This window comes from Polistes dominula, unplaced genomic scaffold (assembly GCF_049000335.1).
Source record: "Polistes dominula isolate Pdom_NZ unplaced genomic scaffold, Pdom_raw_medaka scaffold_35, whole genome shotgun sequence".
Classification (NCBI taxonomy): Eukaryota; Metazoa; Arthropoda; class Insecta; order Hymenoptera; family Vespidae; genus Polistes; species Polistes dominula.
In genome coordinates this window covers 2,395,001-2,412,972 of record NW_028300968.1, presented here as the reverse complement: position 1 = coordinate 2,412,972, position 17,972 = coordinate 2,395,001, and the positions used below count along the sequence as shown (strand labels likewise).

Genomic DNA, 17,972 nt, shown 5'->3' with positions numbered 1-17,972 from the left:
TAAGTTCAATGTTAGATCATGGTTACTCCGTATCCTTGTAATTTTCATCCCCCTTCCCTCACGTTTTTATAATCTAATACTTTGCTCAACCCTTTCTCCGTTGTTTCTTTTTCTTTTTTCTTTTTTTCTTTTTTTACTTTCCTCTATTCCTCGTTTCTTTTGTTTCTTTCGTTTCTTTCTACTCTTCTCATCTTTTCAACTAAACGAGGACGATCCAAAGCAACACGAAATCCTTCCAAGCGTATATGCGTGTATGTATGTGTACGTATGTGTGTGTATGAGTGTGTATATATAAAGAGGAAGAAGGGTGGCGTCCCTTCTTTTACCGCACGTACTTCAGAAACTAGTTTTATACGATAACTCAGACTTGCAACACCTATCGACCGCGCTAATCCGCCTACAAACTTTTTCAACCCCTCGTTTACTTACCTCCGCAACCTGTTCCAACATGTCTGCCGCCATGAACTTGCCTCCCTGTCTTATTTTGCTTTTCAACGACTTCCAGATCTCATTCCTTAACTATCTCGTCATTTTATCTTTCTTTTTTTCCATTACCATTTTCTTTTTTCTTTACTCGCGTTAAAAATGATATTACGAAGATTTCTATTTTAATTATGTTATTTTTGTTAAAATTATTTTAATGTTTTAACACAGATTTATCTTTTAATAATTTCTATTATTAATTAGACAAATATTTTATTTTGTTATTTAGTTATTTTTCAGTTTATTATTTCTTTTGAGTATTTTAATATTAAAGGAATTTTGTATATATCAAAACAATTATAATATTCATTATTATTTGTAATAAATATTTGATTACTTTTGAATTGACGATGATGAAAATGTATTTTGCTTAAAATATAATTTATTTTATTGTTTTTAAATACAAAAATATATATTGGCAATTAAGTGAATTTTTTGTCTTCTATTATTTTGACAAATCTTTTTCTCTCTCTTTTTTTTTTTTAATTTTTTTTCTTTATTACAATTAAAGATTAAAAATGATGATATTAATCTGTATTCAATCCCCCATCTATCTCTGCTTATATTCGATACGGTGATCTCTCTATTACGATTAATAGTATGCATTCGAAATTATCGATTTTGTAATTAACAGAACAAAAAGCCAAATAATGTTTCCGGGAAAAGGCCATTATTGAGCGGAATACGTCGTGTTAGATCGGTTAACAATGCGGCGATATGAATAAAACTTAGCGACAGGTATCGCGAAAATGAAGGTTTCGATTACCAACACGCAAGCATAACGTGACCATTCGACAAGTTTTCTTATACGAATAATACCTGCAACACACCCGAACTTGTTATGCGTCAAATTTTGCCAATTATTTATTTCGAAGAGAAATATAATTTGACAATTCGTACAATTTTTACGTACGTTTTTCAAATTTTCCACGTTTCATATACGTAATTTGTTATTTTTTAAATATTTATATTTTATTATCGGTATTAATTATTTCTAAAAGAAAACTTAAAATTTGTTAAACGTAAGTCTTTTATAAAATCAGATTTAAACGGATAATAAACGAGAATGAAAGAGCACAAGAAGAAGAAGAAGGAGAAGTTTTCAGAAAGTTCCTAAAACCGAAGTGTATATAATCTGTGGGTAGGTACTCGAGAATGGGAAATGAGTTATATTTGGGGGAAGGAAAGTAGACGTTTCCTAAATGAAAGTGAACCTTTTCCTAAATCGAGGTTTAATAGCACAAAAGGTTACTAACAATATAAAGTAAACAACTATTTAAATGAATTTAATATACTTAGAAAATTTACAATCAAACATATGTGTTTTTTTTAAAGGATGTTTTCTATCTTTCTCATTTAATAGAAAATTAACAAAAATTGTTATCTTGTTTAAAAAAGAAAATCATATGAAATTTTTCATTAATTTTCGCTCGCGTTTCAATTGATAATTTACACAGGTGTGCGTAAGAAATAGTTGAAAAATATTCTACGATATTCGTTAAACGTAAAAGTTATAAAAAAAAAACAATTTTGTTTGATAACTTCTCTTCACGTTTTCGGGATTTTGCCAAACAAATCGCGTGTCGTTAAAAAGGTGTTATGGTAGTTTATTTGCGTTCCGAGAATCCTGCAAAATATACATACGGAAAATGATTTGATTTCGGTAATATATTGAAGCACGTCTCGAAATAGAAATGGAAAAAAAAAGAAACGAAAATACGAGGAATAAGGATGAAGTGGGGGAAGGGGTAGATTATTGGCACTTGAAAATAGAGAAGAAAGAAACTGTGCTAGCCAAGAAGAGACACGTGCTACCATTATATTCGTGTTGGTAGACTATTTATTAACAACAAATTTAGAAAATGTATTTATTTCATTTTCTTCTTCCTTTTACAAAATAATACACACACACACACCCACAGATAGATTTAACAATAAGGTAAGAGTATATAATCGAAGGTTATATTACGATAAGATGCAAGTCGATTTCCGTTTCGATTGTCCTGCATTCATTCTATGTCCTATACGTTCAAACATAACAGTTCAAAAGTTACCTAAATTCCAACAACTAGGAGGAGTAAGAGAAGTTTAGCAAAGTAGGAAGGAACGAAGCTATTGGAATTTCGAAAAGGTCAAAAAGAGAGAGACAGAGGCATCAAGAAAGAGAAAGAGAGAGAAAGTGGGGGAAGGTGCAGGTAGAAACAAGCTGATTTAGAACATCCCCTTGCGCAAGCATTTAACCGAATGAGGAATTCATCTCCTCGCGCCCTCTCGACGAATACAAGCACGGAGAGAAAGAGGAGATAAATAGGTGGATAGATAAAGACAGAGAAAGAGAAAGTGAGAGAGAGACAGAGAGAGGGAGAAAGAGCAACGTGTAATATGATGAGACACGCACGTCCGCACACACTTTCTCACTTTACTCACACGTTCAACAGTGGTTACACCCACGTCGAGGTCTCTCCTTACACGTTACCGCTTGACTTGCGTTGTCCGGCTCCAGCTCTTTGACTCATCTCCTCCTCCTCCACCTCCTTTGCCACCCTCTATCCTTCATCCATCCCTCTCTCTCACTCTCACTCTTTCTGTTTCTATCTCTGTCTTCCCTCTTTCTCTGAATCTCACACAACACGATACCCAGTAACATTCGGCACACGGTTCGACCATCCTCTCTTTGTCTGTCTATCTCTCTCTCTTTCTCTCTCTTTTCTCTCTCTTTCTCTTCCAGTTTCCAGTGAGAGGAAGAGAGAAAGAGCTTGTCATTCGTTATTACAATGGTTGAAGAGAGACAAACTTACTATTGTGTATGTATACATTTGAGAGATGGTGAAGCATCCACGTAACTATGTTTGTATGCGTGCATGTTATGCGGGGAAGCGTCCACGTAGTTCACTGTATATACGTGTATATGTATGTGTGTGTAAAGAGAGAGAGAGAAAGAGAAAAGCTGGAACGTGGTAGACAAAGAGAAGAAAAGGGAGGAAGCGTTGGGGTAAGTGTAAGTGAAAGAACGATGCTGTGTAAAAGAGAGAGAGAGAGAGAGAGAATGGGATGAGAGATGGAAAAAGGGTGATAGAATGAGTGAGTGAGAGAGATAGAGTGAGAGGGGAAATGAGGAGAGGTGGAAGATTAAGAAACACGCGAGCGCGAGGGAGACGCGACAACGCGGTGAATTCATCCACCCGGTGGGTGGAAAGGAGACGGAAGCTGGGTGGATACTAGTGTCGAGTGCGCGAGATGGGACGAACCAAAGAGAGAAAGAGAGAAAGAGAGAAAGAGAGAGAGAAAGGGAGGGTGAGAGAGCAGAGGTGTCGATAAAGATTTTCTAACGTTCGTATTATATTCCACGCTACACATGACGTGTGTGCTTTTGAGGAAAGACTAAGGGATTTGTTAATATGCTTCTCATAACCCATATGACTTTCCATCTCTTTCTCTTATGACGAACACTATACTTACTTTCTTACGAAAGAAAATATAAGGGATGAAAATTCTCTAATCAAAGATTAATTTTATTTAAATTGTTTACATATACAAGTAATCAAATATAATGTTTATTCGTAAGAAAATAAGAAAGTTATCTTGGGGAGAGGGTTGTAACAATATTATTCGAGTTAAAAGTTAATCGAATTTGTGGCTAATTGTCCAACGTAAAGGCATTTAACATATATACGTAAATCTATCTATGTATCTATGTATATAGGGTGTACACGCATATAAAGCGTCGTCCAGCAAATAGCGTTACGAAATCGTAGGTAAAAGAGAGAAAGACCAACGACGACGACGACGACGACGACAACGACGACGGTGAGTCGCCCCCATCGGTCGACGCCCTTGACTCAAGGCGAAGCGAGAATCGAGTAAGAAGAGAGGAGTGCTGTGAGGTGCGGGGGTGAGTTGTGAGTTGAGGGAGAAGGGGGATGGTTGGTTGGTTGGTTGGTTGGGCGAGAGGAAGGAAGGGTGAAGGGTAAGGGGTAGGACGTTCGGTTAGTCGGTGGATGGTTGCATTGGTGGTGGTAGTGTAAAGGGAGTTGGGGAGGTGGAGGAGGAGGAGGAGAAGAAGCAAGCACGCGAGAGAGCCATCGTTGTCGTTTCTCTTTCTCTCTTTCTCTCTCTCCCTTTCCCTTTGACATTTTCTTTCTCTTTCTCTTTCTCTTTCTCTTTCTCTTTCTCCTAGTGTGTATATATATGTATATATATGTATATATATATAGACGAGGAGAAGAGCGACCGTGAGCTCTCATTGGTGGTTCATCTCGGCCGTGTATCTCTGCGCGTGTTAGTGCGCGCCACCAAGCGGCGGCTACCGCGACGACGAACGGCGTTCACACGTTTCCCGTCATCCACTTGGCTACCCGGCTCGTAGTCAAGCGTCGGACGCCGTAGAGTACACATTGTTCTATTTAATACGTGTCAGTTTATATCTATATAATTCGTTCGATCGTCGTGTGCGCGCGCGTGTTGTAATAGTGTGTTGTTATTTCTTCCGTATATAAGTTTTTTATTATTATTACATGCGCGAATGCACCAATTGCATACACATAACACATAATACAACTTTGTTGTTTATCTATTCTCTCTCTCTCTCTCTCTCTTTCTCTTTCTTTCTTTCTTTTTCTCTGTCGCGCTCTTTTAATTATTATTATTTGCGCGTTCGATAACATCGTGTGCTATATATATATATATATATTTATTATATATTATTATTGTGGTGCGCGCGCGAAATAAATAAGAAGAGAAAAGGAATAGAGGAGTATTATCATTTGGAAAGGTAGTGCTACCTACTCTTCGGATCGACAAGTGTGTTCCTACTTGATTGTTTCCTTGTGTGTGCATATGTGTGAATGTGTGTATGCATGGTAAGGGGGTATGAGAGAGAGAGAAAGAGAATAAGAGATGGTATTCTTGGTGAGTGTGTGTGTGTGTTCTTACTTTTATTTTACTTTTTTTTTGTACCGCAGTGCCAAGGTGAATATAACGAAATTAATTCGAATATAATTAATCGTTGGATGAGATTGAATAATTCTTGAAGAAACGTACAAGGAAGAATTTTAATTCTAATGGGTAATGTCTTATTTTATTATTTTTCTATATTTTTGATTTGACTTTAATTCAAAAGTCATCATCATCATCATCATCTTCTTCTTCTTCGTGTATTCATCGTTGATTTACATCGATCGTTACTCAACCATTTACCTTCGAACCGGTTTTTTTCTACCTTTTTTTTCTGTTATTTTTTAATTTATGTTAGCTAAGCTAATTAGCATTTTTTGTCGTTTAAAAGAAGATTAACAATCGAATCGTAGAAAAGAAAGATCGAGATATAAAAAAGATCGATCGAGAATGGCGGCGCATCGAATATGATTATGGTCACGCGCGACAATGAGAAATGCATATACACTGCTAGTTGGAGACATGTAATTTCCCTCCTGTTATTCCTTGCAATTCTACACTTCTATATCTATATTTCTATATGTATATATATATATATATATACATTATATGTGTATATATCGCCTCTGTTAATTACAAATATCGTAGATCCTATCGCATACGTATTAACGTCGAGTTTAATCTTGATGACTCGCTTTGTCATTTAACCTCGCAAATTCGTCGCAAATACTAAATGTAATCGTTCGGATAACTGCATACATATTATTTACCTATTTATTATACACATATACATATATTTATGTATTTTACAGATAGTTTGTTTATCTACCTTGTATTAACAATACCAATCATTGATATACGAACCATGTACGTGTATACATAACACATATTCTACATACATTGCATACATTTATACGTGTATACTTGTTTAAATGATATTCAATTGAGGAAAGATTAACAAATATTGTAAAATCTACAGAAAAAGAATGAAATTATAAGTTTCATCAGTCCGTTTGTTTTGTTCGTTATTTAGTTCGTAGGTTCGTTCATTCGTTCATTTCTTCGTCCCCTCCTTTCGTGAGCTCCAATTTCAATCGTCTTTAACGTTTCGTCCAAGTCCCCGAGCGTGGGTTCCACTTAACATCGATGGTTTCTTAATTCGTTTAGTTCAGTAGGTTAGCTAGTCGGGTTCTTCTCAATCGTTCGCAACAAGTGTATTTATATCGTGAAAATGTATTTCCTTTGGTTAAACGTTGTAAATTAACTTTTAACATTTTTTATAAATTTTATTTTACGTTAGATTATTTTATTCCACATAAAATTATTATTTATTATATCATAATATTATTTATTAGCAATATATCACGAATTTACGTTATTTTATTTTACCTCATTTTGTTTTGGTTATTTTCTTTTCTTTTTATTTTTCATTTTTTATTTTAATTTATTTATTTATTTTCGTTACAACTAACCAACCATTACATTGTAGTCCGTAATCGCGGTAAAAAAAAAAAATGAAAGGTAAAAAAAAAGTATTCGATTATCTCGTGCGTGCAAAACGATAATGCACGTGCATTACCAAGTTATCGTTAATGCGTAAGTAAGTAAGTATATATGTATGTATAGATAGATAGATAGATAGATACATACATATGTGCCAAATATTTTCACTCGGTTTAAATATCCCAACCGTTGTTAGAGTATCGTAACTCGTGCAACTTTCCAAGTAACAAAGTTACTTAGCAATTTTATTTTATCCTCCCGCCTTTCTCGTTAGTTTGCTACGCTACTCTACCTCATTCTCTCTCTCTCTCTCTCTCTCTCTCTCTCTATTTTTCTCTTCATTTTATTTCTATCCCCTTTTTTTCTTTTTTCTATTGTTTAATATTTAAGAACCTCCCCCAAAAGAAGAAAAGGAGTTATAACTTTTACCTTATCCCTCAATGAATTATTTCGTCTATTTAAAACCAAAAAAAAAAAAAAAAAGAAAAGTAAAGTGTGAGTTTAATTATTTTCTTTTTGTTTTAATATTTCTATTTCGAATAATAATTTTATGTATCATTTGTAAAAGGGTTATATATGTACTTTATATGATAGTAAATAATTAAATGAAGAAATAAAATGAACGAGGTGATAAATAATTGAATAAAGATGAGGACAGTTATCTTTGAAAAAAAAAAAAATAGAAAAAATAAAATAAAATTATTAGTTAATGAATCGTTATATTTAGTTACACTCTAACAACAATTTTGTCCGGAAAAGGGATAATGTAACGAGCTGGCAAAGCTGCTTGGAATCTTTCCTTCTCGTCGGTTTATTAAGTAGTGCCGCCTGCCAGCACGTACAACCAGGACCAACAGCTGCGAGAGTAGTAGATTACTGGAAAGTGGTATGAAGGCGGTGTGTTAGTGTAAAAGAGAGAAACATACAACGAAGATAGATAGATAGATAGATAGATAGATAGATAGATAGACAGATAGATAGATAGATAGATAAAATGCGCACGCCTTAAAGTAAGAGACTAAAAGCCTGAGAGAGAGAGAGAGAGAGAGAAAGGAGAGGGAAAATATTGAGAGGGGACAACTAACGATGATCGTGAATTGGCATTCTAGTCTCGTTAAATCATCCTAGACTATACTAAACTTTTTTCTAACTATTTTTTCTTTCTTTTTTTTTTTTTTTGGTTAATTCATTTAATTTTATTTGTATTTTTTTTTTATTTTACTCATCACATTTTATTTTGTTATTGTTTTTGTTTTTTTTTTAGTAGATAAATTTATGGTTTTGATAAATGGTTTTAATTTTACGACGATTATATTAATTTCTTATATTATAATTATTTGTTATTTATGTAATTATACGTTTAATGTATTTCAATGGATTAATTTATAATTATTATTTTTATTTTATTTTGGTAGCAGATTTAAATTATTATTTATTTGTATTTTTCTATTATTTTACTTATCATATCTTTTCTTTTTTTTTTTTTTTTACATAAATTTATGGCTTAGATAATTTTAATTTTAACTTAATAATTTTAATTGAAATTATTTTCATTATGTTAAATATAATTATTTGTTATTTATTTAATTATATTGGTCTAATATTTTATTCAATTAAGTTATAATTATTATTTTGATTTTATTTTGATAGTAGATTTAAATGTAATGTGCGCACACGCAAGAAATTTAAGACACACGTTATTTATATTTTTCTATTATTATTTTACTTATAATTATATTTTATTTTATTTTTTTTTTTTTAGATAAATTTACAGCTCTTAGATAATTTTAATTTTAACATAATAATTTTAATTTAAAGACAATTATATTAAATATAATTATTACTTATTTATTTAATTATAGGTCTAATATTTGATTGAATTTATTTATAATTATTATTTTAATTCTATTTTGATTTAAATTGAAGGTGCGCACGCGTAAGAAGTTTAAAATACACGTTCGAAAGTGTAAAAAAAATATTTATAATAGCTCGTTGCATATTCTCACGACAAAATCCCTTTTGTATTGCAAAACCAATCGAGCTTATCGGTTCGTAAACCACGTTCCTTCTTTTTTCTTTATATCCATCTATCTATCTATAAATTTATCCAACTCTTTATCTAGTTTTCTTTTTGCTTCTCATTCCTTCCCTTCCCTTTCCTTTCGTTCCCTTCTCTTCTCTTCTCTTCTCTTTCCTCTTCGTAAACTTCGAAACGGTCATGACAGTACGGTGCCTTGTTTTTGCACGCGAGGTCACCAAAGAATGGTTCTTATAAGTCGACTCTTTTTCTACCTCGATCCTTATCGTTTATCTCGTATACCTCCTCCTCCTCTTCCTCCTCCTCCCCCTTTCTCCTCTTCCGCCTCTTTTCCGCCTTTATAAACGACCCTATTGTTCCTCGATTATCGGGAACGCGTAATACGATTATTAACGCTTTTATACGATGGAAGATCGATAGATCGAACAAGGCATCGATCTTTCTTTCCCCCTTTTACTTTTATTATTATTATTATTATTATTATTTTCTATTTTTTTTTTTTTATTTCACGTAATCAATTCTCGATAATTATAGTCTATGTTAAATGTAAATTATTTATTGGAAAGAAAAAAAAATATCTAATGAAACATTGTTATTTTATCTAAAAATTTATTTTTCAATCGATAGAATATCAATTTACTTTTTATTTCTTTTCTTTTTTTTTTAATTTTATTTTATTTTATTTTATTTTTCGTAATGTTTTACGTAATCAATTTTCGATAATTGTAGTCTATGTTAGATGTAAATTATTTATTGGAAAGAAAAAAAAGTAATGAAACAATAATTTATTTTTTAATTGATAGAATATTAAGGATTTTTTAATTGACACATCACGTTTGTATTGTATATAAAATAAAATCTTTAATCCTTTAATAATAATAATAATAACAATAATTAATATTATATTTATATAATATTATTTTAATTATACTTAATATTAAATTAAAATTAAATTATAATAATAGTAATAATTAAATTGTAATTATATATTAAAATATAATAATAATAATTATTATTATTTTTTTTTTTTGATAATTTGAAATATAAAGATAATATATTAATATAGTTACGATTTTTATGTCAGTATTTTATTTCATTAGATATATTCGTGAAACTTTTAAAAATATGTAGGATATTATTGTTTATAAAAAAATTATTTAATAAACTACAATTTTACAACATTTTATATTCAAATTGATGGGCGTAAGAATACTTTTTACACCCACTGTACGTTTGATCGTATGAAATATAAATTTAGTTTTTGTTTAACGTAGATTATTTAATATTTCGAATTATTTTTATATTCACAAACATCCCCTTCTCTCTCCCTCTCTCTCTCTCTCTCTCTCTCTTTCTCTCTCGTACACATACTCTTTGCGTGTTATAATTTAAGCGTTAATTGAAAAGTAAACATTTGTAGCTTTGAAATTACAATCTCGTGGGTGAATTGCAACCAGGGTTTATAGATACTTTTAAACGGAAATAAATTGTTTTTATTTTTGTTCTATTTTTTTAGTAAATGCTTACCGTTCATCAAAAGATTAAAAAATAAAAAATACAGAAAGAGAGATAGAGAGAGAGAGAGAGAGAGAGAGAGAGAGAGAGAAAATAGAGAGAATAAAAATTGGAATAATAACGTTTAAATATTCATTGGTGTAGAAGGGCAAGGGGTTAGAAAAAAAATTGCTAGGATTATTTCAAAACGTATCATCGTTTCCATTCACGTTAGTTACACGTCTAGAAATATTATTACGAAAAGTGATATTACGATAATAAACGTTGAATTAGAAGATTTATCAGTCATATCTAATAAATGTTAGAAAAAAAAGAACAACTAAAAAATAACGTGCTAGAGTAATATTTATTGAATTTTTTTATTTTTATTTTTAAATGACGAAAATCTTTAGAATTATTTTGATGGATCCAAATATTTCAGATTAATATTATTTATTTTTTTCTTTTTATTCAAAATTAAGACATTAATTAAATTATTACACTTATGTATTTAGTATTTCAGTATATAAATTTATTAAATTTTATTTTTTACTTTTTTTTTTTATCTGTTTATTATTTATTTTTAAATGACAAAAATCCTTAGAGTTTTTTCATCGATCCAAATATTTCACATTAATATTATTTATTTTTTTCTTTTTAAATAAAAACATTAATTAAATAATTACACTTATATATATTCAGTATTTCAATATATAAATTTATTTAATTTTATTTTTTATTTTTTATTTTTAAATGACAAAAATTCCTTAGAGTTTTTTCATCGATCCAAATATTTCATATTAATATTATTTATTTATTTTTTTTTTAATTAAAACATTAATTAAATGATTACACTTATATTCAGTATTTCAATATATAATTGCATTGAAAACGTGTAATTAAATAAACATATATATATATAATTTAGTATAATTAAATAGATAAATAGACAAATAGACAAATAATATAGGAAGGCAGATAAATGGATGAATCATATAAGCAAGTATACACATACACACCCACCCACATATATATTTATACACATGTATATTTGTAATATGTAATATATATGCACGCGATGAATGATTTATTGTTTATTCGGCAGGTGTATATTCCACACGTACCTATACCTACCTACCCCATATCCCTCACGATCGAAGATAGTACTCATAAAAAAAAAAAATTAAAAAAAAAATAAAAAAACAAATAAAAAGAAAACAATTTCTAAACGAATAGGCGTGTGAATATACCTAACTATCAATTGTTATTAATTAAATAACATTTTATTCCTTAATAGCCATACACACATTTACGGTGTGGAGAATCCTTAAAAAAAAAAAAAAAAAAAAAACCCATAGGCTCGTACTTCGTTCTCGTGAACGCGCATACCCCCTGTTCATACCAACCCCCTTTTCCCTTTCCCCGGATGCATACTCGTCGCGATAACGATCAAAAAGAAAAATAATAAAGAAAGAAAGGAAAGAAGAGGAGGTTGGGTATTCTGAGTGGGGGTTGATGGGTTTGAGGGAGAAGTTAGGGAGAAGTTGGGGTGGTTGGGATGGTTGAAAGGGGAAGAGGGAAGTTAGGATTGAAGAAATCACGAGGATCGCGTGGTTAAGGATCTCAACAACGATTATACGAGATTCGCGATAACTTTCTTCGTGACTTGTTCGTCCCCCCATTAGTATTGTAACAGTACACAGTGCATCATGGTGTGTTTGTTTGTGTCTGCCTGCTTGTTGTCCCTGATGGTGAGTTGGCCCTTCGCCATCATCGATCGATCGATTCCCGATCGATTTCTTTCTTGATCGGTATGAGGAAGAATACCATTCTTTATTCCTTTTATGGGACCTATCTGTCTGTCTGTCTAACTCTGATTGGTTGAATGATTTAAGAGTTTGTATTATATTTATGTATTCATTTATATATGTGTGTATGGGTTATTGTTTTTATTATTTTATTTAATTAATGAACATATTTATTGTAAGATCAAGGTTTTTTTTTCTACGTGTACGTACGGGTTGTTATTTAATTTTTATTTTATTTTATTTTATTTTTTTTTATTTTTTTTTATTAATGAACATATTTATTGCAATCAAGGTTGTTTTTCTATTTTTTATATACAGATAAAATAGGTAATCAGTTATATACTTAACAAGTTTTTAATTAAAGTTAATTATATTTTTAAAAATATTTTTTGTTCAATAGATTTCTAATATTTTTATTTCTATATGATTTGATAATAGTATTCTTTTTTTTTTTTATTTTAAATCAGATTTTATCAGAAAGATGTAATAGTTATTTTAATATGTAATTTTTTAGGGAAAAATAAAATAATAAGTAATTGAATTTGTATATAGGTGTTAATAATATACTATAGAAAATTTAGTATATTTAAAAAGTTTTTATTAATGTTTATTACATTTTTAATAATATATTTTTGTTTCAATTGATTTGTAATATTTTTATTTCTATGTAATTTGATAATAGTATTTCTTTGTTTTTTACAATTTTATTGGAATTTTTTGGAAAGATTTTATTGAAAAGATGTAATAATTATTTTAATAAGTAGTTTTTTAAGGAAAAATAAAATACATACTAGAGTATTGAATATGTATATAAGTTACGATAGACGTCATTTAAATTCAAAGTATTTTTTATTTATTTTTTTTATTTTTTTAAATATACTTTGATATACGATGTGATATAATATATTATTATTCCATTCTATTTTTGAAATTCAATTTGAAGTTTGTATAAAAATTAATAATATAATATATATATATATATATAAATTAAAAGAATGTAATTAAGTATGCAACCGTGGTGTATAGGATACGAGTTGAATTGCACGTACGACGACGTTTACGGAGAATGAAATTAACATTTTAATATATTCTTTTTTTATTTTTATTTTTTTATTTTTATTAGGTATCAAGAATGACGTATAATTTTATGTATTTCTTATATGTTAATATCCCCTAATCGCATAATTATATTTCTGTTTTGTACTTTAGCTTGTTTTACGTAAGTTAATCTTAAGTATTCATTCGAGTTTTAATATTCGTTTAACAAATTAGGTCCCACTTACAAGATTAAAGATCAAAGATATTTTATTCATTAATTCGTTTTTGTTTCTTTATATCTATATATATATATATATATATATATATATATAAAAGGTAGATAGAAAATATACATAAAGACACGTATCGATTTTATCTTGACGGTCATCGCTAGTTATACACGTTAAATGTTAGATAACAATTCTTCTCTCTTGGTTATTACTGATAAAGATTAATATTGTTATTATTATTTATCTATTTTATTTCAACGAGAAAAAAACAGACGAGTTTTTTGCTTATTTTCTTTTTTTTTTTTTTTTTATCTATTAACATTTTCCTTATTTTACACTTTGAATTTTTATTTTTATTTCATTTGATTGTTTTCGATTGTAAAATTAAAAGTATAATATTGAGTTACATGTGATCTATTATTAAATAATTCGCAGAAAAAATAGAAATTTATTTCTATGTCGTTTTATGCATTTTAAACTATGTATACTCTTTTATTTTTTTTTATTTTTTTTTTAATAATAATAATGTTTTTAATTAATTTTTTTTAAATGATTACAAGACATATCTTACCACAGAAGTAAAAAAAAATGCAATCGTAAATCATATGGTGGTTTTAATAAAAAAATTTTTATTATAATCGTGACATTGAGAAACGTGCTAATTTACATACATACACATGTATTACAGTGAATTACAGGAATATTTATTTTTTTTTTTAAAACACTTGTAATCATTTTAAACTATATAAATATATATATATACTCTTTTCTTTTTCTCATAATTATTTTTTTTTTTAAATGATTGTAAGACATACTTATCACAGAAGTAAAAAAAAAAATGCAATCGTAATCCATATGGTGATTTTATTAAAAATTTTTTTTCATAATCGTGACATTAAGGAACGTGTTAATTTACATACAAACACATATATTACAATGAATTACAGGTGTATTTATTTTTTTTTTTTAGAACATTCATAATAAATCGATGTTAGAGTTAAACAAGGTTCGAGTTTACACGTGAAACATTTTCATCCTCACTCCTCATCCCCTTGCAATCACCCTATCGTAATATATTATTTTAGAATTTACTCTATTCTCTTTTGACTACGTTTTGTTTTTTAGTTCTTTCTTTTTTATTTTTTATTATTTTTTTTTTTTTTTAAATATAGGTAGGAGGTAGTACTAGCCGCTATTACTACTTGTCGTTCGGCGTTCCACCGAAATGCGTTATGAGAGACCGTAGAATGGAATGTTAACGGAGTTACATGACCCCATTTTCGAGTTACATGAAACATCGCTCCCGGTTACAAAGAGCTTGTAATGACGCGTCATGTATATGTAATGGCGCTACGTTAAAAGCGCGAGAACGGATAACAATAATAGCTGCTGCTATGGGGGTATAGGTACGAGTGTATGGGTACGAGTGTATGGGTATGGGTATGGGGTTTGGGGTTTGGGTGAAAGTTCATTCTCTCACTCTTTCTCTTCTTTCTTTCTTTCTTCTTCTTCCCTCCCCTTCCATCCCCAATTCTCTCTCTTTGTCTCTTTTACTCTCGAGTTTATTGCAAACTTTTTATTTCATAGTTTTTGTTTTTGTTTTTATTGTCTTATTTTTTTTTCTCATTGTAAATTTGACTATGATTTTACCCTCGAATTGTTTGATTTTGTTTAACACGTTGTGTGCCACGTCAGTCATACGTGACTGACACTGAACTTACAGTTCAGGCCATGTCAGGCACAGGCGTCTGACGTCCAACTTGTAGTTTAGGCCGTGTCAGGCACCTGTGCCTGACGTTTAACCTTTCGTTTTGCCACGCGTGGCCTGACGAAGATTTCTGTAAGAATTCGCGTGGCACTCAACGTGTTAAGAGAAAGAAAAAGAATATTCATTTTAGGATTTCAATATTTTAATTGATTTATTTTTTTTATTGGATTATTTTGTTTACTTCTATTATAAAAAAGAAAATGGTTTGAATGGTTGGAATCGTTTTATATCAATCGTGTTTTATGAATTTTACGAATGTGACTATAAGTTTTTTTGTTTTGTTTTTAAATGTTTGAACGTTACGAATATAATTGTTGTTTATGCACACCTTGGCAATGCGATAATATAATTGGTAGATATAATAAGCTGAGAAAAAGAAAATATAATATATATTTTGTTGTTGTTTTAATTTCAAAGATATTTAACAGTTAAATAAAAGTGACCACAAGAAAACTTGGGATTACGATTAATGAAATATTTAGAGAAAGAAAGTGAGAGAGTGTTGGAGAGAAAATTTTAATTGCGACTACAACAAAAACACTGTGATTTATTTTTTATTAAGTATAAAGAAGAAGAAGAAGAAAAAGAAGAAGAAGACAGTGCAACGTGAGTTTAAAAGTTTCGTGAAAGACTAAAACCAAAAAAAAAAAAAATATAATAAATAAACAAAAAACATAAATAAATTCTAAATTCTAAAATAATAATAATAATAATAAAAAAAAAGAAGAAAATTATCAAAGACTACGCGTGTGTGTTTTAAGTGCAAATATTTGATTTTATCGCGAGTTATCAACATAAAAAAAAAAATATATAAAAAAGAAAAGATTTAGTGGAAATTACGGGCGGGGGGTGGGGAAAAAGAAAATAGTTGAAGTTGAAAGAAGAAAGCAAGAAAGAAAGAAATAGAAAATAGAAATCAAGAAACAAAACTAATGGAATTTATCGTAAATCGTCGAGATGATGGAAAAAGTATTCGAACTGAATAATGGAGCTCATGAAGTGACCATAAAAGAAGGACACTCCGTAAACGTGTGACTCGTGTGAGGAAAACTAGTCAAGAAAAATTAAGATGTACCCCGCGCCGGCGAGACACCCAGCCGCTCCCGTAAGTTTTTCATAAAATCTTAATTTTATTCATTGATAAACATTGATTAAAAAACATAATGAATATTAATATTTTTTCTTTTTTTTTATGATCAGTACTAATCAAAAATGATTAGACTTTAAAACTATTGATACTGATCAAAAAGAAACATAATTATTTATTTATTTGTCAACATTTAATTTTATTTATATTTTTTAAATTTTATTTCATCTTTTCTTCTTCTTCTTCTTCTTCTTCATGTTTTTCACATTTTTTACTAACCGACAGATATATTTAAAAATATTATAAATTTCGTTATACAAATGTTTACTTACATATATTTACTTACTTGTATAAGTATACATATTCATATACATATACACATACATATGCATATATATAAATTACTCTCTCGCTTTACACTTCTAATGGGAACGTTTTTAATTAGTTAAACGCATTAAAAAAGTTTATCTTGGGGGTAAAAAAAAAAAATGTAATTCCGCGTTTCGAACGTACCTAGATTACAAATACATATATAATATAATATATACGCGTTTAAAAATCCCAACGTATGCAAATACTTGAAAATGTATTTACTCGTAGAATCTTGTAGAAAAAGATATAAAAAAAAAAAATATACACACACACACATATACACATATACGCGTACGTCCAAAATATCTTGGATTAAATTAATAAGGGAATAAAAATCAAACCGGAATCTCAAACCAATTTCACGGTTTTTTTTTTTTTTTTTTTTTTTTTTAATTGAAATAAGTTATTTTATTTCTTTCAAAAACCAACAGAAAAAAAAATAATTAAAATAACGAAATATAATGCATAATTATAAAATTATATAATTCGCATTATTATTTATATATTTACATATATATTTATATAATAAGAAATTTATATAAATCGCATTATAATATAACTATAATTATAATTAATAAAGAAACAAAAATCAAATTAGAATTTCAAACCAATTTCTGGTTTTTTCTTTTATAAAGACTACTTATTTTATTTCTTTCAAAAACAGAAAAAAATAATTGAAATAAAATATAATTAACAGAATTATATTAAATATTGAATAAAAAATAATAAAAATTATTTTATAAATTAAATAATTATATGAAAAATAATAAAAATTATTTTAATTATAAAATAATTATGTAAAAAGTAATATATAATATTAATAAAATTATAATTTATAAAATAAAATTTTTTTAAATATTATACAATATTTTTTATATAATTATTATAACAGAATTATATAAAAAAAAAAATTTATATAAATTATTACAATATAATTATAATGCATAATTTTTCGATTTAATTTCCTTTGTTTTTTTTTGTTTTTTTTTTGTTTATTCTTTAATTAATAATAATATTTATTTCTACTATATATTATAATAAATTTTATATCATTTGTAACTTTGTATTATAGTCATTTTAACATGTCGTATATTCTCAAAGTTCTTTTTAGATGGTAACGAGATCAGCATGTTTGTGAGTTTTTGTTAACGTACACACAACATACATGATCTAGTTAGAAATTGTCTAGTTAGAAATTGTAGAGATTATTTATAGAAGCATAAGTCAACGTACAACAATTGTCATTCGTAGAAGTGAC

General features: G+C 28.6%; 1 protein-coding gene across 16 annotated transcripts in view; it reads left to right on the top strand.

Moving 5' to 3' along the window:
* The first annotated feature begins 4,818 nt into the window (after positions 1-4,818).
* The window catches only part of gro (TLE family member transcriptional corepressor groucho), a 121,261-nt gene continuing 108,107 nt past the window's right edge, over positions 4,819-17,972 (top strand). For 4 of the 16 annotated variants that reach the window (XM_089173324.1, XM_089173326.1, XM_089173328.1 and 1 more), the window contains exons 1-2: positions 4,827-5,254; positions 15,673-16,360. In XM_089173324.1, the coding sequence (XP_089029450.1) occupies positions 16,325-16,360 (36 nt within the window). In that variant the 5' untranslated portion in view covers positions 4,827-5,254; positions 15,673-16,324. Of the gene's footprint in view, positions 5,392-5,530; positions 5,548-15,672; positions 16,361-17,972 lie in introns of those variants that run through there. The other 12 variants (XM_089173325.1, XM_089173323.1, XM_089173327.1 and 9 more) reach the window with 9 other exon arrangements.